Below are 20,765 nucleotides of genomic sequence, written 5' to 3'. Positions count from 1 at the left end.
CTCCCTTCCTCCCTTCCTCCCTTCCTCCCTTCCTCCCTTCCTCCCTTCCTCCCTTCCCTTCCCTTCCCTTCCCTTCCCTTCCCTTCCTTTTCTTTTCTTTTCTTTTCTTTTCTTTTCTTTTCTTTTCTTTTCTTTTCTTGATTTTATTTGACAGAGAGAGAGGCAGCAAGAGAGGGAACACAAGCAGGGGGAGTGGAAGAGGGAGAAGCAGGCTTCCGCTGAGCAGGGAGCCTGATGCCTGCAGGGCTCCATCACAGAACATGATCTTGACCGAGCCGAAGGCAGACTAACAACTGAGCCACCCAGGCGCCCCAGAATTGATACTTTTTTTTTTTTTAAAGATTTTATTTTCTTTTCTTTTCTTTTCTTTTCTTTTCTTTTCTTTTCTTTTCTTTTCTTGATTTTATTTGACAGAGAGAGAGGCAGCAAGAGAGGGAACACAAGCAGGGGGAGTGGAAGAGGGAGAAGCAGGCTTCCCGCTGAGCAGGGAGCCTGATGCCATGCAGGGCTCCATCACAGAACACTGGGATCTTGACCTGAGCCGAAGGCAGACACTTAACAACTGAGCCACCCAGGCGCCCCAGAATTGATACTTTTTTTTTTTTTTTAAAGATTTTATTTATTTATTTGACAGAGATAGAGACAGCCAGCGAGAGAGGGAACACAAGCAGGGGGAGTGGGAGAGGAAGAAGCAGGCTCACAGTGGAGGAGCCTGATGTGGGGCTCGATCCCATAACACCGGGATCACGCCCTGAGCCGAAGGCAGACGCTTAACCGCTGTGCCACCCAGGCGCCCCAAGAATTAATACTTTCTTAAATGAACACCTATTGGAGAAAAACTATTCCTCTAGTATGATATTGAGTTAACCATGGGGCTCTATGGATATCACATAAGTACTCAGCCATGTAATTAATGTCCATTGAAGGACATGAATGATACCTTAATAAAGATTCCTCTTTGTTTAATGTTTTGAGTTATTTCTGTTTTGGGGGGAGTTGTAAGTTTCCTTAGATTGAATTTTCATCTCAGAAAAGACTGTTAAAAGACTGCAGAATAATGTACTTTTTTTTTTAAAGATTTTATTTATTTATGTGAGAGCGAGACAGCACCAGTAGGGACAGAGGGAGAGGGACAAGCAGACTCCCTGCTGAGTGGGGAGTCTGACTCTGGGCCAGGACCCAGGACCTGAGCCAAAGTCAGACACTTAACTGACTGAGCCATCCAGGCGCCCCTGTACGGTCTTTTTTTAGAGTAAAACTTAAAAGTTCTTTTCAGATTTTTTTCATGCCTAGTGACTTTGATTGCTAAGCTTGAGTCACCTTGGTAGACTTATACAGTGACAGCTTGAGAAAGGGACTGATTTTATGAGGAGTTAACTTATTTTTCAAAGCTCTGTTCTGTTACTTTTTACTTTGCTAAAAATTTCTATGTCGTCCATTGGTTTGTTTGAAAAAGTTGTATTTCTACAAATCGCTTTGAGAAAGGTCTTCAGGATATCTTTAGATTTACCTACCTGCCATCAGTTGGCTTTTGGGCTAATACATTCTTTAAGGACTAACAATGATCTTATTTTAGACAATAAATGTAGTATTGGCATTTATCATAGTTTCTTTTCTGGATTGTTTTTTCTCTGCCCATGTTGGTTTCTCTGGCTCATGTTGGTCTCCAAATTGGATTAAATTCTTACTGTCTACAGACTTTGGCTTTTAAAAGCATTAGTGGATTGGTAACAGATATTCTCAATGTTATTATCTGGGCTTGACCATATGGCATGCTATATTATTTTGAAAAGTCTGTTAGTGCAAGTCTAGTAAGGCAATGAGCAAAAATCTTAGAATCTTTTGACCCTGGGGTTAAAACCCTGGGAAAAATTCCGATTTCGGGTTTGCTTTCATTGCTGCATGGTTAGAGAAATTATGAAGTAAGATGGGACAGTTAAGTGTTCCGTTTAGTGAAGAGAGAATGAAGAGATAAAGAGAGGCTTAAATTGACACTGAGGTCAGAGACGCATTTCACAAACGTAATGTGTAAAGGTGGAAGGAAGGCTGGTCTAAACATATGTGGGTGTGTGTGCATACGTTGGGTAATGCAACATCATGTTGACTATTCTGGTAAAAAAATGGAACAGCACTGGTGTTTAAAGCTGTGTGTTTTGTTCCAGAACTCTTATTTAGGAAATATAGGCAATCTATAGCATTCAAACTGGTCAGAGGAATGCCAAAAGCTTTTTAACCCTTTCACTTCTGTTGTGGCAGTGCCTTGCGTTAGGTGCCACAGTGATCCCTGGAAAGAAATTCCTGCTGGCTTCCAGTGATAGAAAAGCTTCTTTTATAGAGCAGTGTTGCCTTCTTTTTCTTAAAGACTTAAGTAAATATCCACTTATTTCACTTACTCAAGTTCTGGGGACGCCATTTCTACAAACACAGATTTAAAAGACCAGGGGCGGGGCGCCTGGGTGGCACAGCGGTTGAGCGTCTGCCTTCGGCTCAGGGCGTGATCCTGGCCTGATGGGATCGAGCCCCACATCAGGCTCCTCCGCTATGAGCCTGCTTCTTCCTCTCCCACTCCCCCTGCTTGTGTTCCCTCTCTCGCTGGCTGTCTCTCTCTCTGCCAAATAAATAAATAAAATCTTTAAAAAAAAAAAAAATAAATAAAAGACCAGGGGCATCCTGCTGGATGGGTCAGTAAGCCTGCGACTCCTGATCTGCGGGTGGAGAGTTTGAGCCCCACACTGGGGGTAGAGATTACTTAAAAAGATAAAAAATAAAAAAGTTAAAGATCAAGTCAAGATTACCTAGGGTAGTTTTTAAGAGATGATTCAGTTGAACCTATATTGCCACTGATAAAAGGTTATGATTTAGGAGTTAGCCGCTCCAAGCTCTTATAATGCATTTTACCAATAGGGAAAAAGACTTGTATGTTTATTCTTTAGCCTGTTGGGACTGGAATTACCAGGGAATTGGTTGAACATACTGGTTACTTGTGGATAATTGTATATTTATGTGTATCTGTCTCCTGACTTAATCCTGTGGTAATTATAAAATATATTTTTGATGAATATTATAGATTCTCTTGACTGACTGTCCAAGTGTTGTAGTTGATAAAGCTTTTAAAAATTCCGGACACTTTCTAATTACACAAGAGAGTGTTAAGTGTTAAAGCCTGTACAGTAGGTTTTCAAAAAATTGTCATAGGAACTTCAAAAAATAATTCCTAACTTCTTGAGAGGGAGAGAAATTCCCTCCTTTCTGAGAGGTCTGCCACTGTGGAGTTAGGGCACAGTTCTGGAACTCAATTTGCTGGTTTGGGTGTGCATTTTGACTTCTGTCTGTTCCCTTATCTGTAAAGCAGGTGTTCTAGAACCTCCTTCCTAGGGTGGGTTTGAGGGTGGAGTGAGCAGAGAGACATGAGAAGCTCTTAGAGCAGTGCCTTGCCTACAGGACACCCTTTAGCCATTTCTGCTGCTAGTGGCCTTGCTTTGTAAAAATCCCTTTAACTGTGGTGATGTTAAATGTTATAAGAAGACAGTTTACTACGAGATTTGTTTTTTCTTTCTTCCTAATGGTTCCACAGGAATGTTATTAATTCGGAGGGCGGAATATCTGTATCAGATGTCTTTGCAAATCCGTCCTTTCTTTACTACCTCACTTTCTCTGGAGTCTTCCCATGTTGTTTTCTTGAAGGGCGTTCTTTACCTTTATAGGAGAATTTTTTTTTTAAAGATTTTATTTATTTATTTGACAGAGATAGAGACAGCCAGCAAGAGAGGGAACACAAGCAGGGGGAGTGGGAGAGGAAGAAGCAGGCTCATAGCGGAGGAGCCTGACATGGGGCTCGATCCCAGAACGCCGGGATCACGCCCTGAGCCGAAGGCAGACGCTTAACAACTGCGCCACCCAGGCGCCCCTTTATAGGAGAATTTTGATACTATAATTAATTTTGAAAACTAGCAAAAATTATTGTTTATTTTTCAAAAGATTTCACCACACCCCCTGTGATGCTGATTTTTTTTTAATTTTTTTTATTTTACAAAACTTCTTTTGGTGTCTCTTGATTTGCCAGTTAGTGATAATAACAATGAAATATTTTTCATTTATTTTTATAAATACTATAACTGGAAATTTGTTTAACAAGTGCTTATTCAGCACCTTCTCCGGTAGGTGCTGAGGCTATAAACTGCCAAAGAATGGGTGTGTCCCAGGGCCTCACTGAGTTTATAGTTTAATAGCCTGACAAGCAGGTGCCAAGGAGAAATTCAAGGGCAGGGGGTTACAGGGACAGCTAGAGATAATGACTGAGTCAGATGCTTAGTCGACCCAGGTGCCTGAGGAATAAAGTGTGTTTTAAAAGTTGACACCTGAAGGACCCTCTAGGTGGAGCCTGTCTGGCATGCAGTTGGTGGGTGGGGGAAAGGAAAGTGGGTTTGAAGCTGAGGAGATGGTGTGTTTTTCATGCAGCCACCAATTGGCCTCCTTCACCCACTATGTCTCCAGCACCCAGAACAGTGTCTCCTGTGTGGTAGTGGTAGGTGCTCTGTAATTATTGAATGAAAGAGAGCATGGCTCATCAGGGATGGAAGTTCCAAAGGGCTGGAGGGCGGTGAGAAATGGACACTGAGAGGTTAGAGCCTTAGGAAAGAGTTGTGCTTTTACCTTGAGGGCTCTGGGGAACCTATAAAGTGTTTTAAAAACAGAGATTGGCCTAATCTGGGCCATGGTGTGGTACTTGAGCTTGGGGCATGTTCAGATGAGGTAGGAAGACTTGCCAAAGATGGCCATATGGGGTGCTGGTGTGAGAGGAAGGGGTCTGCACTAGGGTGGTAAAGCTGGTGACTGAAAGACAGGATGGCTGCACGGAAGGCAAGAAGAGAAGAAGACCACAGATGTCTGTCCTGGGCATCTGGGTGGATATCTGGCATTTACTGAAATAAGGAGCAGTGGTTTAGTGGGGCTGGGGTGGGGTGGATCATGAGTTCAGTTTATGCATGTTGGGTTGGAGGACATTAGGAAACCTTCATCAAGGGTGGGTCAGTCCTTAGGCTTTCGGCTCCTCTCCCTGTAAAGCTCTTCTCCTAGAGGTTGGTTTGTACAGTTCACTGCCTTCATTCACGTCTTTGTTCAAATATCCCCTCCTCAGAGGTCATTCTCTCATCTCATTAATCTCTACCATTTTACCTTGCTCTGCTTTCCTAGTCCTTGTGCTGATCTCCCTGCTAGTTCTAAGCTCCATGAAAACAAGAATTTTGGTTCACTGCAGTATTACCAACCTCTGAAACAGGATGCCCCAAAATATTTGGATTTTGTATATGTAAATGTGGAGGTCTGGAGGAGTGGTCTGGATTGGAGGCAGGCCTTTCAGAGTTAACACTATTTAGATGGTAATTGAAGTTTTGGGAATAATGATTACTAGGAGCAGGGGGTCTTAAAGTATGATCAGTGGACTCCTGGGGGTCCCTGAGACCCTTTTGTGTGGTTCATCGGGTCAGAGCTACTTACACAGCCATTAAGATGCTATTTGACGTTCACTGTGGTGTTGTTTGCGTTGATGGTACAAAAGCAGTGGTGGGTCAACTGCTGGTTCTTTAATACAGATCAAGGCTGTTGATATCAAACCAGGTATATATTGTAGTCATAGTACTCTTCACCACCATGAACTTGTGTTTAAAAAAATCCAGTTTAATGTCTTTGATGAAGCATAAAAATTAATTTTATTAAACTTTAACCCTGAGTACCCATTTTTTCCCTGGCTGTGAGATGAAATGGGAAGCAGGCGTAACGCACTACTGCATCTCAAAGTACAGTAGCGGTCTCCTGGACAAGTGGCTGTGCCACAGCGTTGAAAGAGCAGCTGACAGAAGAGGATGGCCCTTTAGATGGGTTATTTATACGACAGATACCTTCTTGAAAATGAAGGAAGTGAACCAGATATTTCAAGGAATGTAACTGACAGTATTGTTGACAGTGATAAAATTTGAGCTTTCAAATGGAAATTAGAATTTTGGAAAACTTGATTCTGCTATCATGAACTTGACAGCTTCCCAGTATTTAAAGACTTTTCTTATAGGTGATGATGTTTAGGAAATGTTTCTTTTTATATTATGTAATGAAATGTGTCAACATTTGAAAGATTTGCTTAATTCAGTGAACTGATAGTTTCCCAATGTCCTGTGTGTGATGCTGCTAATGCACAGATGGTAAGAGATCCATTCAGGGGGCGCCTGGGGGCGCAGGCGTTGAGCGTCTGCCTTCGGCTCAGGACGTGATCCCGGTGCTCTGGGATCGAGCCCCACATCAGGCTCCTCCGCTGGGAGCCTGCTTCTTCCTCTCCCCCTCCCCCTGCTTGTGTTCCCTCTCTCGCTGGCTGTTTCTCTATCTCTGTCAAATAAATAAATAAAATCTTAAAAAAAAAAAAAGATTTTATTTATTTGAGAGAGAAAGAGAGCACAAACGGGGAGGGGCAGAGGGGCAAGCAGACCCTGCGCTGAACGCGGAGCCCGACAGTGGGGCTCAATCCCAGGACCCTGAGATCATGACCTGAGCTGAAGTCAGATGCTTAACCGGCTGAGCCACCCAGGCGCCCCATTTTTTTTTAGCTATTTTTTTGAAAGATTATTTATTTGAGAGAGTGAAAGAGAAAGAGACTGAGAGAATGAGTGGGAGGAGGGGCAGAGGGAGAAGCAGACTCCCTGCAGAGCAGGGAGCCTGATGGAGGACTCAATCCCAGGACCCCGGGATCATGACCTGAGCTGAAGGCAGACGTTTAACCAACTGCACCACCCAGGCACCCTTTTAGCTATTTTTTTGTAAAAAATGTCCTTTATGGTAATATGTAATAGGCTTATTAAACATTTTTTTTTCCCAAAGATTTTATTTATTTATTTGACAGAGATAGAGACAGCCAGCGAGAGAGGGAACACAAGCAGGGGGAGCGGAAGAGCCTGATGTGGGGCTCGATCCCATAACGCCGGGATCACGCCCTGAGCCGAAGGCAGGCGCTTAACCGCTGTGCCACCCAGGCGCCCCGGCTTATTAAACATTTTAAGACCTTCTCTGTTTTAATTTCAAACATAGTAAATATCCATAGATATAACCCACAGAAACAAAGCCCTCTGATCCTAGGTAATTAAGAGTGTGTGTGTGGGGGGGCGCCTGGGTGCTCAGTCGTTAAGCGTCTGCCTTTGGCTCAGGTCCTGATCCCAGCGTTCTGTGATCGAGCCCCGCATCGCATCGGGCTCCCTGCTCAGCAGGAAGCCTGCTTCTTCCTCTCCCACTCCCCCTGCTTGTGTTCCCTCTCTCGCTGGCTGTTTCTCTCTCTCTGTCAAATAAATAAAATCTTAAAAAAAAAAAAAAAGTATGGAGGGAGCCTAAGAACAAGCCATCTGAACAGCAGTGATCTGGAGAGCAGTGCAGTGGTTAAACCAGCTGGGCCGCATCTAGGGTATTGGCCCAGGGTGCCCACAGGGACCAGAGAGGTCCTTATCTGAAGACAGGCACTCTGTCCTGATGTGTCATCCACCCCCCTCCCCCCGCTGTTTGAGCATGTGGGTGTAGGACTGCCTTTTCCTGGGGAGAAGAACCCAGAGATTTCTCTAAAGGTTGAAAACCCATTGGTGTAGCTGGAGAAGAGGCCTTGGGACAGAGCCCTAAGGGGGGTGTGTGCTTTAAGGGTGGGTAGAGGAAGAGAAGCTCCTAAAAGAGTGATCAGAAGTTGGGAGAGTATCAGAATATAGTGTTAGTGCCTGGGACAGTCTTGGGCACGGGTGGGGTGGGGGTGGTCAGGGTAGCAAATTTGGCTGAGAGAAGTAGACCAGAGGATTTACTGCCAGGATTCCCCAGGGCCAAGGATTGGCAGTGTGGTGTGGGAGGCTCTGAAGGAAAGGGGTGGAGAGGCAGTGAGGAGGGAGGGCTCTGTTCTGTCTGATTTCAGGTAGAGTAGCTAGAGCATTGTCAGGTGTGGAGAGGAAGGAACCTGTAGAGGAGAAGCGGGAGCAGCGGAGCAGTGCTAGGGAGCATCTGCTGTTGAGGCAGTGAGGAGAGACACCGACTCTCCCTTGGTGAGAGGGACATCTGTCAGGTGGGGGAAAAGACTGCTGAACAACAAGGCAGAGCAGCGCCATAGTGGTTGCAAGAATTTCATTTTTTAAAGAAAGATTTGATTTATTTGTTAGAACACAGGTCGGGGGAGGGGCAAAGGAAGAGGGAGAGGCAGACTCCCCACTGAGCAGGGAGCCTGACACACACCACGGACCCTGGGATCATGACCTGAGCCAAAGGCAGATGCTTCACCAGCTGAACCACCCAGGCGCCCCACTAGAATTTCATCTTAAAGCCAGAGGTTAAAGCAATTGAGCAGCGAGCAGGAGATGGTGAGAGGATGAACAGGATCTGGGCAAAGAGAAGCCCCAGGGCAGGACTGCGCTTGGACTGATAATCTCCACTTGGCGTAGATGTTTATATATATAAACCATGTTGGGAGAAGTACTTCAGGATTTCCCTGTTGAAATATATTCTTCAGACCTTGGCCTGGCACCTCCACCTGGCATTACGTTGGCAGTAGATGGACTTTCATTTTGCCCTGTTGGTGATCCCGATGCTATTAGCTCATGTTTGTCGGGTGCCTACTATGCCGGGCACCATGCTGAGAACTTTGTCATTACCATGTGATTCTCACATCAGCTCTGAGGCTGGTACTAGGAATAGCCCCATTGCACAGATGGCCAAACCTACGGGGATCAAGCAGCAGGACCCATGTTTGAACTTGAGTCATTTGCCTCCAGAGCCTGTGCTCTTAATTATTACACTGTGGACCCTCTAGCATGAGCTCTTCTCCCTTACTCTTTCATCTTGGAAAACTTATGTGTCTGCATCTGCTCCTTCATATATTATTAAAAGGAAGACTCTTCCACTTGAAAACATATTTACCAACCGTTTTATCTTCAGTTTTTTCAGGGGCTCTGTTCTACCTTCGAACATGACAAGGTCTTTTTTTTTTTTTTTTTTTTTTTTAAGTTTTAAGTAATCTCTATGCCCAACTTGGGGCTTAAACCCACGACCCCGAGACCAAGAGTTGCATGCTCTTCCAACTGACCCAGCCAGGCACCCCTAAGATGACTGAGTCTTGTATAACTTAACCTCCTAGTTAATCTTTGTATTTTTTTCAGCCACTCCTTGGACAGACGGTCTGTTTCCACTGCTATAGTTCTCTATCCTCTTCTCATTCTCTGAGGATCTCTTTGTTCCCGTTCCCCCTCAGCCACCAATGTCGTTTTTATAAAGATGTCCTTTTTGGGGCGCCTGGGTGTCTCAGTTAAGCATCTCCCTTCAGCTCAGGTCATGATCCCAGGGTCTTGGGATCAAGCCCTGCATCTGGTGCCCTGCTCAGCAAGGAGCCTGCTTCTCCCTCTCCCTCTGCCCGCCACTACCCCCCCCCCCGGACCTCCCCATCGCTTGTGCTCACTCACTCTCACTCTCAAAATCTTTATTTTTTTTAAAGATTTATTTATTTGAGAGAGAGACACACGCACAAGTAGGGGGAGCAGCAGGCAGAGGGAGAGGGAGCCCGATGTGGGGCTTCATCCCAGGACCCTGGAATCATGACCTGAGCCAAAGGCAGACGCTTCCCTGACTGAGCCACCCAGGAGCCCCTAAGTGAGTTATTTCTTTTCTTTTTTTTTTTTTTAATTTTTATTTATTTATTTTTTTTATAATGATTTTTTATTATATTATGTTAGTCACTGTACAGTACATCCCCGGTTTTCGATGTAAGGCTCGATGATTCATTAGTTGTGTATAACACCCAGTGCACCATGCAATATGTGCCCTCCTTACTACCCATCCAGTTTTCTCATCTCAGGGTAGTTGTGAGGATTAAATGAGATGGTGCAAATAAAATGCTTACCCTCCTGCTTAGCGTGGTGGAAGAGCTGGAGTGTTTACTTCTGTTACCACTGCCACTTAGGGTGTTTGGCCCCTTTGCCCTCCTCCTTCCCTCAGGTGCTTCTCCAAGCCGACTTATGCTCTGTATTACTATCATTGTGGTTGCCTTCTTAGTTAAAGTTTCAGGGGTTCTTCTGCTTAGTTTTGAGGTGGTACTCTGTTGCTTTCCTGTGGGTGCCATAAGAAATTATCACAGACTGAAGGGCTGGAACAACAAATTTACTCTCTCAGTTTTGGAGGTTGGAAGTCTGAAACCAGGATGTTGGCTGGGCAGCTACCTCTGCTTCTTTCTAGCTTCTGGTGGTTGCCAGCAGTCTAGTTTTTGTCTCTGTTTTCACTTGGCCTCTCAGTGCACGTCTCTGCTCTTACAAGATATGCCAGTCGTTGGGTTAGGGTCCACACTAATGATATTTGCAAAGACTTTCTCCAAATAAAGTCACACCTACAGGTGGATAGTAATTTTCAGGGGGTACTGTTTTGTTGTGTTTTTAAAGATGTATTTATTTATTTATTTATTTATTTATTTGACAGAGACCACAAGCAGGGCAGGTGGCAGAAGGAGAGGGAGAAGCAGGCTCCTCGCTGAGCGGGGAGCCAGTGTGGGGCTCAATCTCAGGACTCTGGGATCATGACCCAAGCCGAAGGCAGGTGCTTAACGGACTGAACCACTCAGGCACCCCTCAGGGGATACTGTTAAAAAAAACCCAGTGTAGTTACCTGGAGCTTCATCCTTAACCCTGTTCTCCTTGGGTTCCTAACTCCCTGTCTCCTATGTCCTTCCCTTTCCTTCATGGCCAAGCTTGTAAATAGAAGACTTAGTTGCAAGTTAAAGAAACCAGTAAGAGAGAACTTGAATAGAAAGGTAAATGTTTTATAAGGTTTCTTGATGTCTCACAGAACCAAAGCTCAGGAACAGAGCTGGGCTTTTCAGGTCGGGGTGGGGTCAGGGGTGAAAAAAACCATTGAGAGTCTCTGTCTATCTCCTTTCTATTTTCCTTGTCTGTAAGCACCTCTCTGCTTCTGCTTGAGGTAAGAAAGCTCTCTGAAATTTTTTTTTTCTCTCTGTTTTCAGCATCTTCTGTCTCTTGACATTGAACTCGCTTGACCATTACTGCCACTTTGAAACACTCTTCTGTCTTGGTTCCTGGCTCTTTTGCTTACCTTTTGTTTGTCCTGCTTGGTTTCTTTCCAGGTTTCCTCTTTTGTCTGCCCTACATGCCCTCAGTTGTCTGGCATTTCTCAGTCTTGAGTCCAGGATTCTCTACATTCTTGGACTCTCAGGTGATCATGGCTGTTCCCATCTGTTGTCTCTTTTAAATCCTGTTTACTGATGGTGATGACTCCCAAATTTGTAACTCCCAAATTTCCAGCCTTTCTGACCTCCAGACCCATCCATCAGCTTGTCCACCTTGCGTCCCCATTCCTTTTGCTGTTTTCAGTACTGAGTCCTTAATCCTTTAGGTTTCAGTTTGAATGTCTCCTCCTCAAATAGGCTTTTCCTGGTCACCCCTGTTGTTGGTCACGTTGTTTGGCCACAGTTACCATTTCATGGCATTCACTTCATGTGGTAGTGACAGTGGTGAAGCCCTGCCTCTTTTTTCTCCCTAACCAGCCCAGGTTGGAAGCAGAGGGCACACCAGTTGAGCTGTGTATGTGGGCAGGGTTAGTTCTCGAACCTGTGAGTCAAGACTCCCTGGAAGTGTCCATCAGCCCTTTTGTAAGCCCAGGATTGGGGGGTTTTAGAGAAGTGCCCCAAGTGAATCTGCTACGCGGGTTAGGCGACAGTGGCCTGTGAAGCCATATGATGAGTACCTCAACTTCCAGGCAGTTTTCCTGAGAATGGATAAGAGAGTTCTTGACACCAATGGAATTTGGGTTTGGGGTGGCTTCTGTAGACCCAGAGACAGGAGAAGGGAGGCCAGAGAGGTTTCTTGGGCGTTGATGGAATCAGAGCAGGGGAGTCTTGGTGCCTTACACTTTTGGGGAAGGTATTTAAAACATGCCTTTTGAATCAATAAGTAACCATCATGCTCCCTATACCTTTTCTTAAAATAGGGGAACTGACCAATACGCATTTCCCGTAATTTAAAACTTGACATATTCAGGAAGATGCTGGGCTCCTGAGGAGCAGGCTGCATTTTGAGGAAGTTCCCGTCAGCTCTGAAAGAAGAGCTTTAAAATAGTAGCCCTTCCAGGGGCGCCTGGGTGGCTCAGTTGTTAAGCGTCTGCCTTCGGCTCAGGGCGTGATCCCAGCGTTCTGGGATCGAGTCCCACATCGGGCTCCTCCGCTGGGAGCCTGCTTCTTCCTCTCCCACTCCCCCTACTTGTGTTCCCTCTCTCGCTGGCTGTCTCTAGTTGGCTGTCTCTGTGTCAAATAAATAAAATCTTAAAAAAAAAAAATTGTAGCTCTTCCGGTTCAAACGTTTGCTCCCAGATTTAGATAAAGCTAACTTAAAAACATAATAAAATTAAAAGCTTCTAAAATTGTTGAGATTAATGTTGTGAGTCAGTAGGTAAATCATTCTTTTTTTAACAGCAGAGCAGCCTTGTAGGCTTGATAACTATACTTGATTCGAAGAACTTAACAACATGTAGGTTTTTATATAATAAATATGTTTTTAAAAAATGTTATTTTTTTAAAAGATTTTATTTATTTATTTGACAGAGCACAAGCAGGGGGAGCAACAAGCAGAGGGAGAAACAAGCAGAGGGAGAGGGAGAAGCAGACTCCCTGCTGAGAGCAAGGAGCCCAGTGCGGGGCTTAATCCCAGGACCCCAGGATCATGACCTGAGCTGAAGGCAGACGCTTAACCAACTGAGCCACCCAGGCGTCATCCTGTGTTATTTTTTTAAATGACCGTATACGTGTTGGTATGCAGCAGTGAGCAGTCTGGATAGAATAAAGACCGCCTGCCCCACTCCTAGAAGTTGTACATTTCTCCATCTCCAGTAAAAAGGGTTTTTGTTTGTTTGTTTTTTATTTTAAAGATTTTATTTATTTATTTGACAAGACAGCTAGAGAGGGAAGACAAGCAGGGGGAGTAGGAGAGAAGAGAGAAGCAGGCTTCCCACGGAGCAGGGAGCCCGATGTGGGGCTCGATCCCAGGACCCTGGGATGATGACCTGAGCTGAAGGCAGACACTTAACTGACTGAGCCACCTGGGTGTGCCCCAGTAAATAACTTTTTTATGTTGCTTTTAATTTCTGTATTTCAGATCAGCCTTGTATGATAGAATTCTTTTTCAGTGATGGAAATACTTTATCATCTGCATTGTTCTGTATGGTAGCTCCTAGCCACATGTGGCTATTGAGCACTTAAAATACGGCTCAAGTGACTAAGGGACTTTTAGTTTTATTTAGTTTTAATACGCTTAAGTTTAAAAAACCACATGTGGCTACTCACTGCTGTGCTGAATAGCACAGTCCTAGATTGAGCACCTGGGTTGCCATTAGTAGAAATTTGGGAGGTATGAGGAAAAGTCTCCATATAAGGTGGATGAGAATTTGGGAAATTTTAGTCCATTCAGAACTTCTATTTAGCATCCCTTACATATCTGTGGTTAGGAACCTATATTGTGTAAATCTTGAGATGTTTGTCAAATGTGTTAAATTTATGTTTAAAGATTTATTATTTTTTTTAGAGGAAGAGAGCACATGTGCACACGGCAGGGGGAAGAGGCAGAAGGGGAGGGAGAGAGGGGAAGAATCTCAAGCAGACTCTGTGATGAGCATGGAGCCTGACTTGGGGCTCCATCCCAGTACCCAGAGATCATGACCTGAGGCAAAACCAAGAGTCAGATGCTTAACTGACTGAGCCACCCAGGCGCCCCTGTGATAAATGTATGTTTAAAAGAATAGTTTATATTGTGGCGCCTGGGCGGCACAGCGGTTAAGCGTCTGCCTTCGGCTCAGGGCGTGATCCCAGCGTTATGGGATCGAGCCCCACATCAGGCTCCTCTGCTATGAGCCTGCTTCTTCCTCTCCCACTCCCCCTGCTTGTGTTCCCTCTATCGCTGGCTTTCTCTATCTCTGTCAAATAAATAAATAAAATCTTAAAAAAAAAAAAAGAATAGTTTATATTGTATATAGAATTGAAATTTTGCTAGTCAAATTTACTTTTTTTTTTTTTAAGATTTTATTTATTTATCTGGAGAGAGTGCACCTGTGCACTCAAGCAGGATGGGGGGGGGCAGGTAGTGGGAGGGAGAAGAGAGAGTCTCAAGCCAACTCTGCACTGAGAATGGAGCCGGATGCAGGGCTTGATCTCACAACTCTGAGGCCGTGACCTGAGACAAAATCAAGAGTCAGATGCTTAACCAACTGAGCCACCCAGGTGCCCTAGTTAAATTTTCTTTCAAATATTTTACCATACACACACACACACACACACACACACACACGGTTCATAAACTTGCTGGATTTAAATCTTAGATTTTGGATCTTCGGTCTTGGTTTTGTCTAGTTTTAGCCATTTCTGTCTTCTGGAGTCTTTGGAATTCATCTGTTGGGGGCAAGGCACTGTGCTGAAAACACTCTCAAAGTACTTTATGTTTTTTGCATCTGTCTTGTTTCTTTTGTGGTAACAGAAGAGTGACATCCTTGTGGCTAATTTTCACAGGATTAAGGTAGAGGCTACCACCAGTGTCTGTTTCACTAAGTGTCCCTCGGAGACCAACGAGGAGGAAAAGAACATGTATCAACTCAGATCAGAAGTTAATGGAAAGAGACAGCGCAAAGAATGCCCCCAAAAGCAATGAACCCTTCCTTCCCTTGTGGAAATGTCAGTTCTCCTAGAGGTGCAGACAATATTTTGCTCTTGCTTTCTCTGGAGGGAGGGGTCTGTGTGGGAGAGGTGGAGAGAGAGAGAGAGAATCTTAAGCAGGCTCCACGCTCAGTATGGAGCCCAACACAGGGCTCGATCTCACAACCCCAAGATCATGACCTGAGCCAAAATCAAGAGTTGGACGCTTAACCTACTGAGCGACCCAGGTGCCCCTCTGCTCTTGGTTTTTGTCTGGAGGCATTTGTAGTTGTCACAGCTTGGGGTGTGCTGTAGGGTCGCTGCTCCACGACAGAGGGTTGGCCAGCCCGACATGTCAGCAGTGCCAGTGTCCGGAACTCTGACTTAAACTGATATGCATTGTGCAGTTAAGAAAAGTTCGTCACGGCCTTACCTCAGTATCTGTTGCTGCAAAACAGCAGACTGCCCTCAAACATGATGGCATAAAGGAGTAATGATGCATCACCTTTGTGTTGGGGGAGAGCTCAGCTGGGCGAGTCCACCTGTGCTCGGCATGGTGTTGGCTCTGCTCACTTATGCACTGGAGACATTTGGCAGGTGGGCTTGGGTCGCGTTTCCTGGATGGCCTCACCTGCATGGACTTTTAGCCAGGGCGCCTCTGTTCTCCACATGACCTCTCCAGCAGGCCAGCTAAGCCATCTTGTGGTGGCTGAGTTCTAAGAGGGCAGGAACAGAAATTGCTAGGCTTCTTGAAGCCACGCTTAGAAGTCACACAGCATCGCCATAGTTGTATTCTGTGTTGGTCAAAGCCAAGTTACAAAGTCCAGCCCAGACTGTAAGTGTAGGCAAATAGACTCTGGATCTTGATGGAAGGAGCTGCAAAGAATCTGTGGCCATTTTTTAAAACCCATCACAGACCTTTCTGTGGCATGGCATTTAGAATCGCCTGCTTTAGGATGTCCAGTTAATATTAAGATTGCTGTAGAATGAATTCCAAAAATGAATTCCTTATAAAGACAATTTATTTCAGGGTTTTTTTTTTTTTTAAGATTTTATTTATTTATTTGTCAGAGAGAGAGAGCAGAAGCAGGGGGAGTAGGCAGAGGGAGAAGCAGGCTCCCCGCTGAGCAGGGAACCCAGTGAGGGAGTCATCCTACGACCCTGGGATCATGACCTGAGCTGAAGGCAGATGCTTAACCGACTGAACCACCAGGCTCTCCAATTTATTTCAATTTATTTGCCAAATTCTTGCTAAATACTTAGTTTGAGCAATACATTGTGCTTGTTAATAATACGAGGAAATAGCTTTTAATTTTATTCTCATGGGCGAGACAACAAATCTAATGTTAGGGTGAGTGCTGTAGGGTACTGTATGGAGGAGAGGGGCTTGGCTTAAGGCAATTGGGGAAGGCTTTTGTGAGTGGATGACACCTGCACAGGGTGAGAGGGAGCCAGGTACGTGAGGGTGGAGAGCAATGATTGCAAAGGCTTTGAGATGGGGAGAACTACATGGCCAAAGCTTAGAGGGAAGACATCCTCAGTCACCTGACCCAGTTTGTGCAGGAGAGTGTCAGTTTACACCTGGTGAGCTGGGGTTCTGTCTGGTCAATGCCTTTGATTTTCAGAAGTGCCCTGGTGTGGACAGTGCATATTGTGGCTACCACACACTATGGAAAACTTTGTATTTTTTCTCGGTGCAGAGGGAAGCCATTGAAAGAGTTTAAGCAAGAAGTGACAAGATACGAATTTTAAAGAATTGTTCGGATTGCTGAATGAAGAATGCGTTGTTGGGGGGGAACGTAGAGGCAAAGATCATTTAAAGGCGGCTGGTGATGAGAACTGATGTGACTTGGCTAAGGATGGAGGGGTGAGGAGATGGAAAGAAATGGGTTGATTCCGGTCTGCTCTGGCAGTTGAGCCAACCAGAGTGCTGGTGCTGATGGACCAGGCATAGGGGACCAGGGAGAGGAAGGGGTCTAAGATGGCTGTTGTTTGCTTTGCAGACCTAGGGGATGGTGATGTGGGGCACTGAGATGAGGCCTAATGGGTGGGGCATGTTTGTTTCTGTTAGTGAGGATCAAGAGCTATGCTTGGACATTTGAAGTTCCAACTGACGGTAAGACAAGCAAGTGTAAGTGTTGGCTCATCAGTGTGTTGTTGGCCTGGAGTCCCGTCTGGAAGTCAGAGTTAGGATTCAAATTCTTGTGCAGGGATGCTATCACCTGTGCGTGGGAGTGGTGAGAGGGGGCAGGAATGCCAGCCATCAGAGGTCTGAAAGAGGAGGCATGGGCAGGGGTAGCTCTTCAGTTAAGGACGACTGCTTAGAGTGCTGTTGAAGAGTCTGGTGGAAAGGGGTGGAGAAGGGTCTCTTTGACTTAAGAACTTAAGGTACTAGGTGGTGGGCCCTTGAGGTGGCATGGTGGCAAGTAAAGCCACATTGGAGTGAGTTGGAACATGGGAGGTGAGGAAGGGGAGGCCAGCTGTGTTATGGGGTGACAAGAAGCTTTGTATGGAAGGGGCAGGGAGAGAGCTGAGGTGTTGGAAGGTCACGTGGGTGCTGTAGAGCGTTATATTTTTAAAGAGGGAGACTCTAAGCAGTGTGTTTATTTAGGTGCATACTAATCCCTCAGGATCTTGTAAGATGCAGATCCTGATTCAGTTGGTGGGGTGGGGCCGAGTTGGTCTTCTAACAGGCTCCGGGGTGCCTCTGGTGTTGCTGGTTCCTGGACCGCATACTGAGAAGCAAGCACAGACAGAAATAACTGGTAGGGAGATCAGTGCAACGGAGAGAGGCAGTAATAGCTGGCAAAACCCCTTGAAGCCAGGGGATTCTCATCTGCCTTTACTGCCCCAGGCCTGTCTTTTTTTTTTTTTTTTTTTTTTAAAGATTTTATTTATTTATTCGACAGAGATAGAGACAGCCAGCGAGAGAGGGAACACAAGCAGGGGGAGTGGGAGAGGAAGAAGCAGGCTCACAGCAGAGGAGCCCGATGCGGGGCTCGATCCCATAACGCCGGGATCACGCCCTGAGCCGAAGGCAGACGCCTAACCGCTGTGCTACTCAGGCGCCCCCCCAGGCCTGTCTTATCCTTGGTGCCAGCTCTTTGGATTGGCCTTTCATATCTGCTGGTCTCACAGCTTTCAGATGTGTCCTAATCCGTATGCTATTCTGTCCAGTTGAGCAAGTTAGCTATGACCGGGGACATGTGATAGACTTATTAACATTAGTTCTTGTGAGGTTAAACAGCAGTTTGATTTAGTATAAAATTTAATTTGTTTTATATCTGAGCAATGGGTTGAACCAATTACCTTTTAGCAAACAATACCTTATTGTCATTTTAGCAGCTCTCCTGCGCATAAGTCTGCATACAGTGCCTGCTAAGCTCAGGGTTTCAAGGTGTGGAAGAGACAAAGTGAGACTTGGAAAGATGGCTTTGAGGGCTGCCTGGCTGGCTCAGTTGGTAGAGCATGCAACTCTTGGTCTCTGGGTCATGAGTTCAAGCCCCATGTGGGGCATGGAGCCTACCTGAAAAAAAAAAAAGATGGCTTTGATTGGGAGGGGGTGGGATTGGGTTTCAAACAATAGATTGTCTTTGTTTTTTTTAAAGATTTTATTTATTCATTTGACAGAGAGAGAGAGAGACAGCCAGTGAGAGAGGGAACACAAGCAGGAGGAGTAGGAGAGAAAGAAGCAGGCTCCCAGCAGAGGAGCCTGACGTGGGGCTCGATCCCAGAACTCCAGGATCACGCCCTGAGCCGAAGGCAGACGCTTAACGACTGAGCCACTCAGGCGGCCCTGTCTTTGTTTTTTAATTTAAGAGTCCTAACAAAGCAGCATGACAAGTGGGTGCAGGTCAATTTAGATACTCTCTGATAAACTGAATATAAGTAGCTCTGAAGTTTTATACATATTGACCTATTATAAAATCGGGGACATTCTTGGGGAAGAAAGTTTGAGGGTATTTGGGTCATCTAGAAGAAGAGGAAGAAAGGAAGAACCGACGTGATGAATAACTGTGATTAGACAAACAGGTTCCTCTCATTGCCACACCCTCGCCGTCCCTGCTTTTTACTCCTTTGAGTGAGATGGCGGAGATTCACCAGGGGAGGAAGCAGGGACAATAAGAAGGCTCCAGCTCCGGGCACACCTGTGCTGCTGCTCTGGCCCCTTCCATTGACCTTATCCAACCTTAGAGATACCCAGGAGGATAAAGAAGCCTGTTGGGCCCTGGCCACAACAGATGCCTGTAATTAAGCTGTTCATCCTGAATGTTTAGCTGAAATAAACTTTATAGTTGCTTTATAGTGAAGTTCTGTTTTTAGTGTTACTACAAAAGTCAGTAACTTGAGTCATGTGTCTTAAATAATGAATAGAAAAAACAAAGCAGAGGTTCATGACAAGAGCCATGAGTGTTTATAAGTTTGGGTTTTTGTAAATAACTTATTCTTTTATAAAAATTAACTTTAAAAATAACTTTTTATATTCTTAGGCAAGTAGACATTGCCATTTTTTTATGGTTCTTAGGACTGGATCTTTTCCCTTTTTATTTTTATTTTTTTTTTAAAGATTTTATTTATTTATTTATTCGACAGAGAGACAGCCAGCGAGAGAGGGAACACAAGCAGGGGGAGTGGGAGAGGAAGAGGCAGGCTCATAGCGGAGGAGCCCGATGTGGGGTTCGATCCCGTAACGCCGGGATCACGCCCTCAGCCGAAGGCAGACGCTTAACCGCTGTGCCACCCAGGTGCCCTGAATCTTTTCCCTTTTTAAAGAGAAAAGCATATTTAAGTCCGTCAAAAGACTATATGAAGAAAACTTAGATGTGTTCTTGAAGAGAGAAGAGAGAACTTGAAGAGATGTGAATGCAGTTTTCCTGCATACATACACTGGCATATTTTAAAGATGGCACTTAATTGGGGAGAAAATATTTTTAAAGATTTTATTTATTTATTTGAGAGAGAGAACATGAGTGGGGGGAGGAGCAGAGCGAGAGGGACAAGCAGGTGAGCCACTGAGGTGCCCCTAGGGGGAATAAATACTTGAGTCCGTTCTATAAAAGATGAGTGGGAAAGTGTTGTACTTGATGTAAATTTTAAAAGTATTATAAAACATAGGTGGGTGGAACAAAGTCTAGATAATGACCTGTAACCTTATGGGAGTTTAGTTCATCAGTGTGGCATCTGAAATCAGTTGGGGATGGGTGGATTATGATGTAAAAGATGTTGGATCGAGTGGTAGTCTGCTGGGGAAAAAAGTTGAAAACTCTACATCCCATAGCACATACAGATTCTGGATGGATTAAAGATTTATTTATTTATTTTTAAAGATTTATTTATTTGACAGAGAGCTCATGTGAATGGGGGGAGGGGCAGAGGGAAAGGGAGACGCAGACTCCCTGCTGAGCAGGGAGGGTAGGGGGAGGGCCTCTATCCCAGGACCCTGGGATTGTGACCTGAGCCAAAGGCAAACATTTAACCGACTGAGCCACCCAGGCACCCCTGGATTAAAGACTTAAATGTAAAACTTTTAAAAATGAAAGTACTATAAAAATATTGGTATATTTTACAACCTTTGCGATTGGGTGTGTTGGGCAAGGGTTTCTTCACCTGATACTAAGGCTATAAGCCATAAAAAGATTATCTGCTGAAATACTCAGAACATATCTATACCAAAAGACACCTGATAGAGGACCTTTGAACTGTAGTTCAAAGGCAAGCAGATTGGAGGAAATATTAAAAATACATATGATAAAGGATTGATATCCTTAGTATTAAAAGACGCATTTCCAAAGTAAATTATTCTAGCAATTTTAGTTTTAGGAATTTATCCCAAGGGGGGAAAACAGAATACTTATTTTACTTAATTTTAATTATAAAAACAATATTAAAAACACTCTCTATTAGAAACCCTTACCTTGAATTTTTGAGGTAAAAGCAAACAGGTGTCAGTGGTGACTAGAATATAAACTCTGTGAGGGCAGAGCTCTCCACGAAACATACTCTGACAGTGCCTTCGCTGTAACAGAACTCTCAAATAGGGACTCCTGGGTGGCTCAGTCGTGAAGCGTCTGCCTTCGGCTCAGGTCAT

General features: G+C 44.8%; 2 protein-coding genes across 4 annotated transcripts in view; one reads left to right on the top strand and one right to left on the bottom strand.

The window, feature by feature from the left end:
• LOC121106381 (translation initiation factor IF-2-like) overlaps nucleotides 1-2,413 on the bottom strand; it is a 5,452-nt gene extending 3,039 nt beyond the window's left edge. Inside the window, exon 1 of the mRNA XM_040645526.1 lies at nucleotides 2,394-2,413. Within this exon, the coding sequence (XP_040501460.1) occupies nucleotides 2,394-2,413 (20 nt within the window). The remainder of the gene's footprint in view (nucleotides 1-2,393) is intronic.
• The window catches only part of GNB1 (G protein subunit beta 1), a 94,291-nt gene that overhangs the window by 2,711 nt on the left and 70,815 nt on the right, over nucleotides 1-20,765 (top strand). The gene's annotated exons all lie outside the window — the stretch shown is intronic.

This window comes from Ursus maritimus, unplaced genomic scaffold (assembly GCF_017311325.1).
Source record: "Ursus maritimus isolate PB19 unplaced genomic scaffold, ASM1731132v1 scaffold_32, whole genome shotgun sequence".
Classification (NCBI taxonomy): Eukaryota; Metazoa; Chordata; class Mammalia; order Carnivora; family Ursidae; genus Ursus; species Ursus maritimus.
Note: the sequence above shows the minus strand (reverse complement) of the source record. Positions and strands in the feature narration are given on the sequence as shown.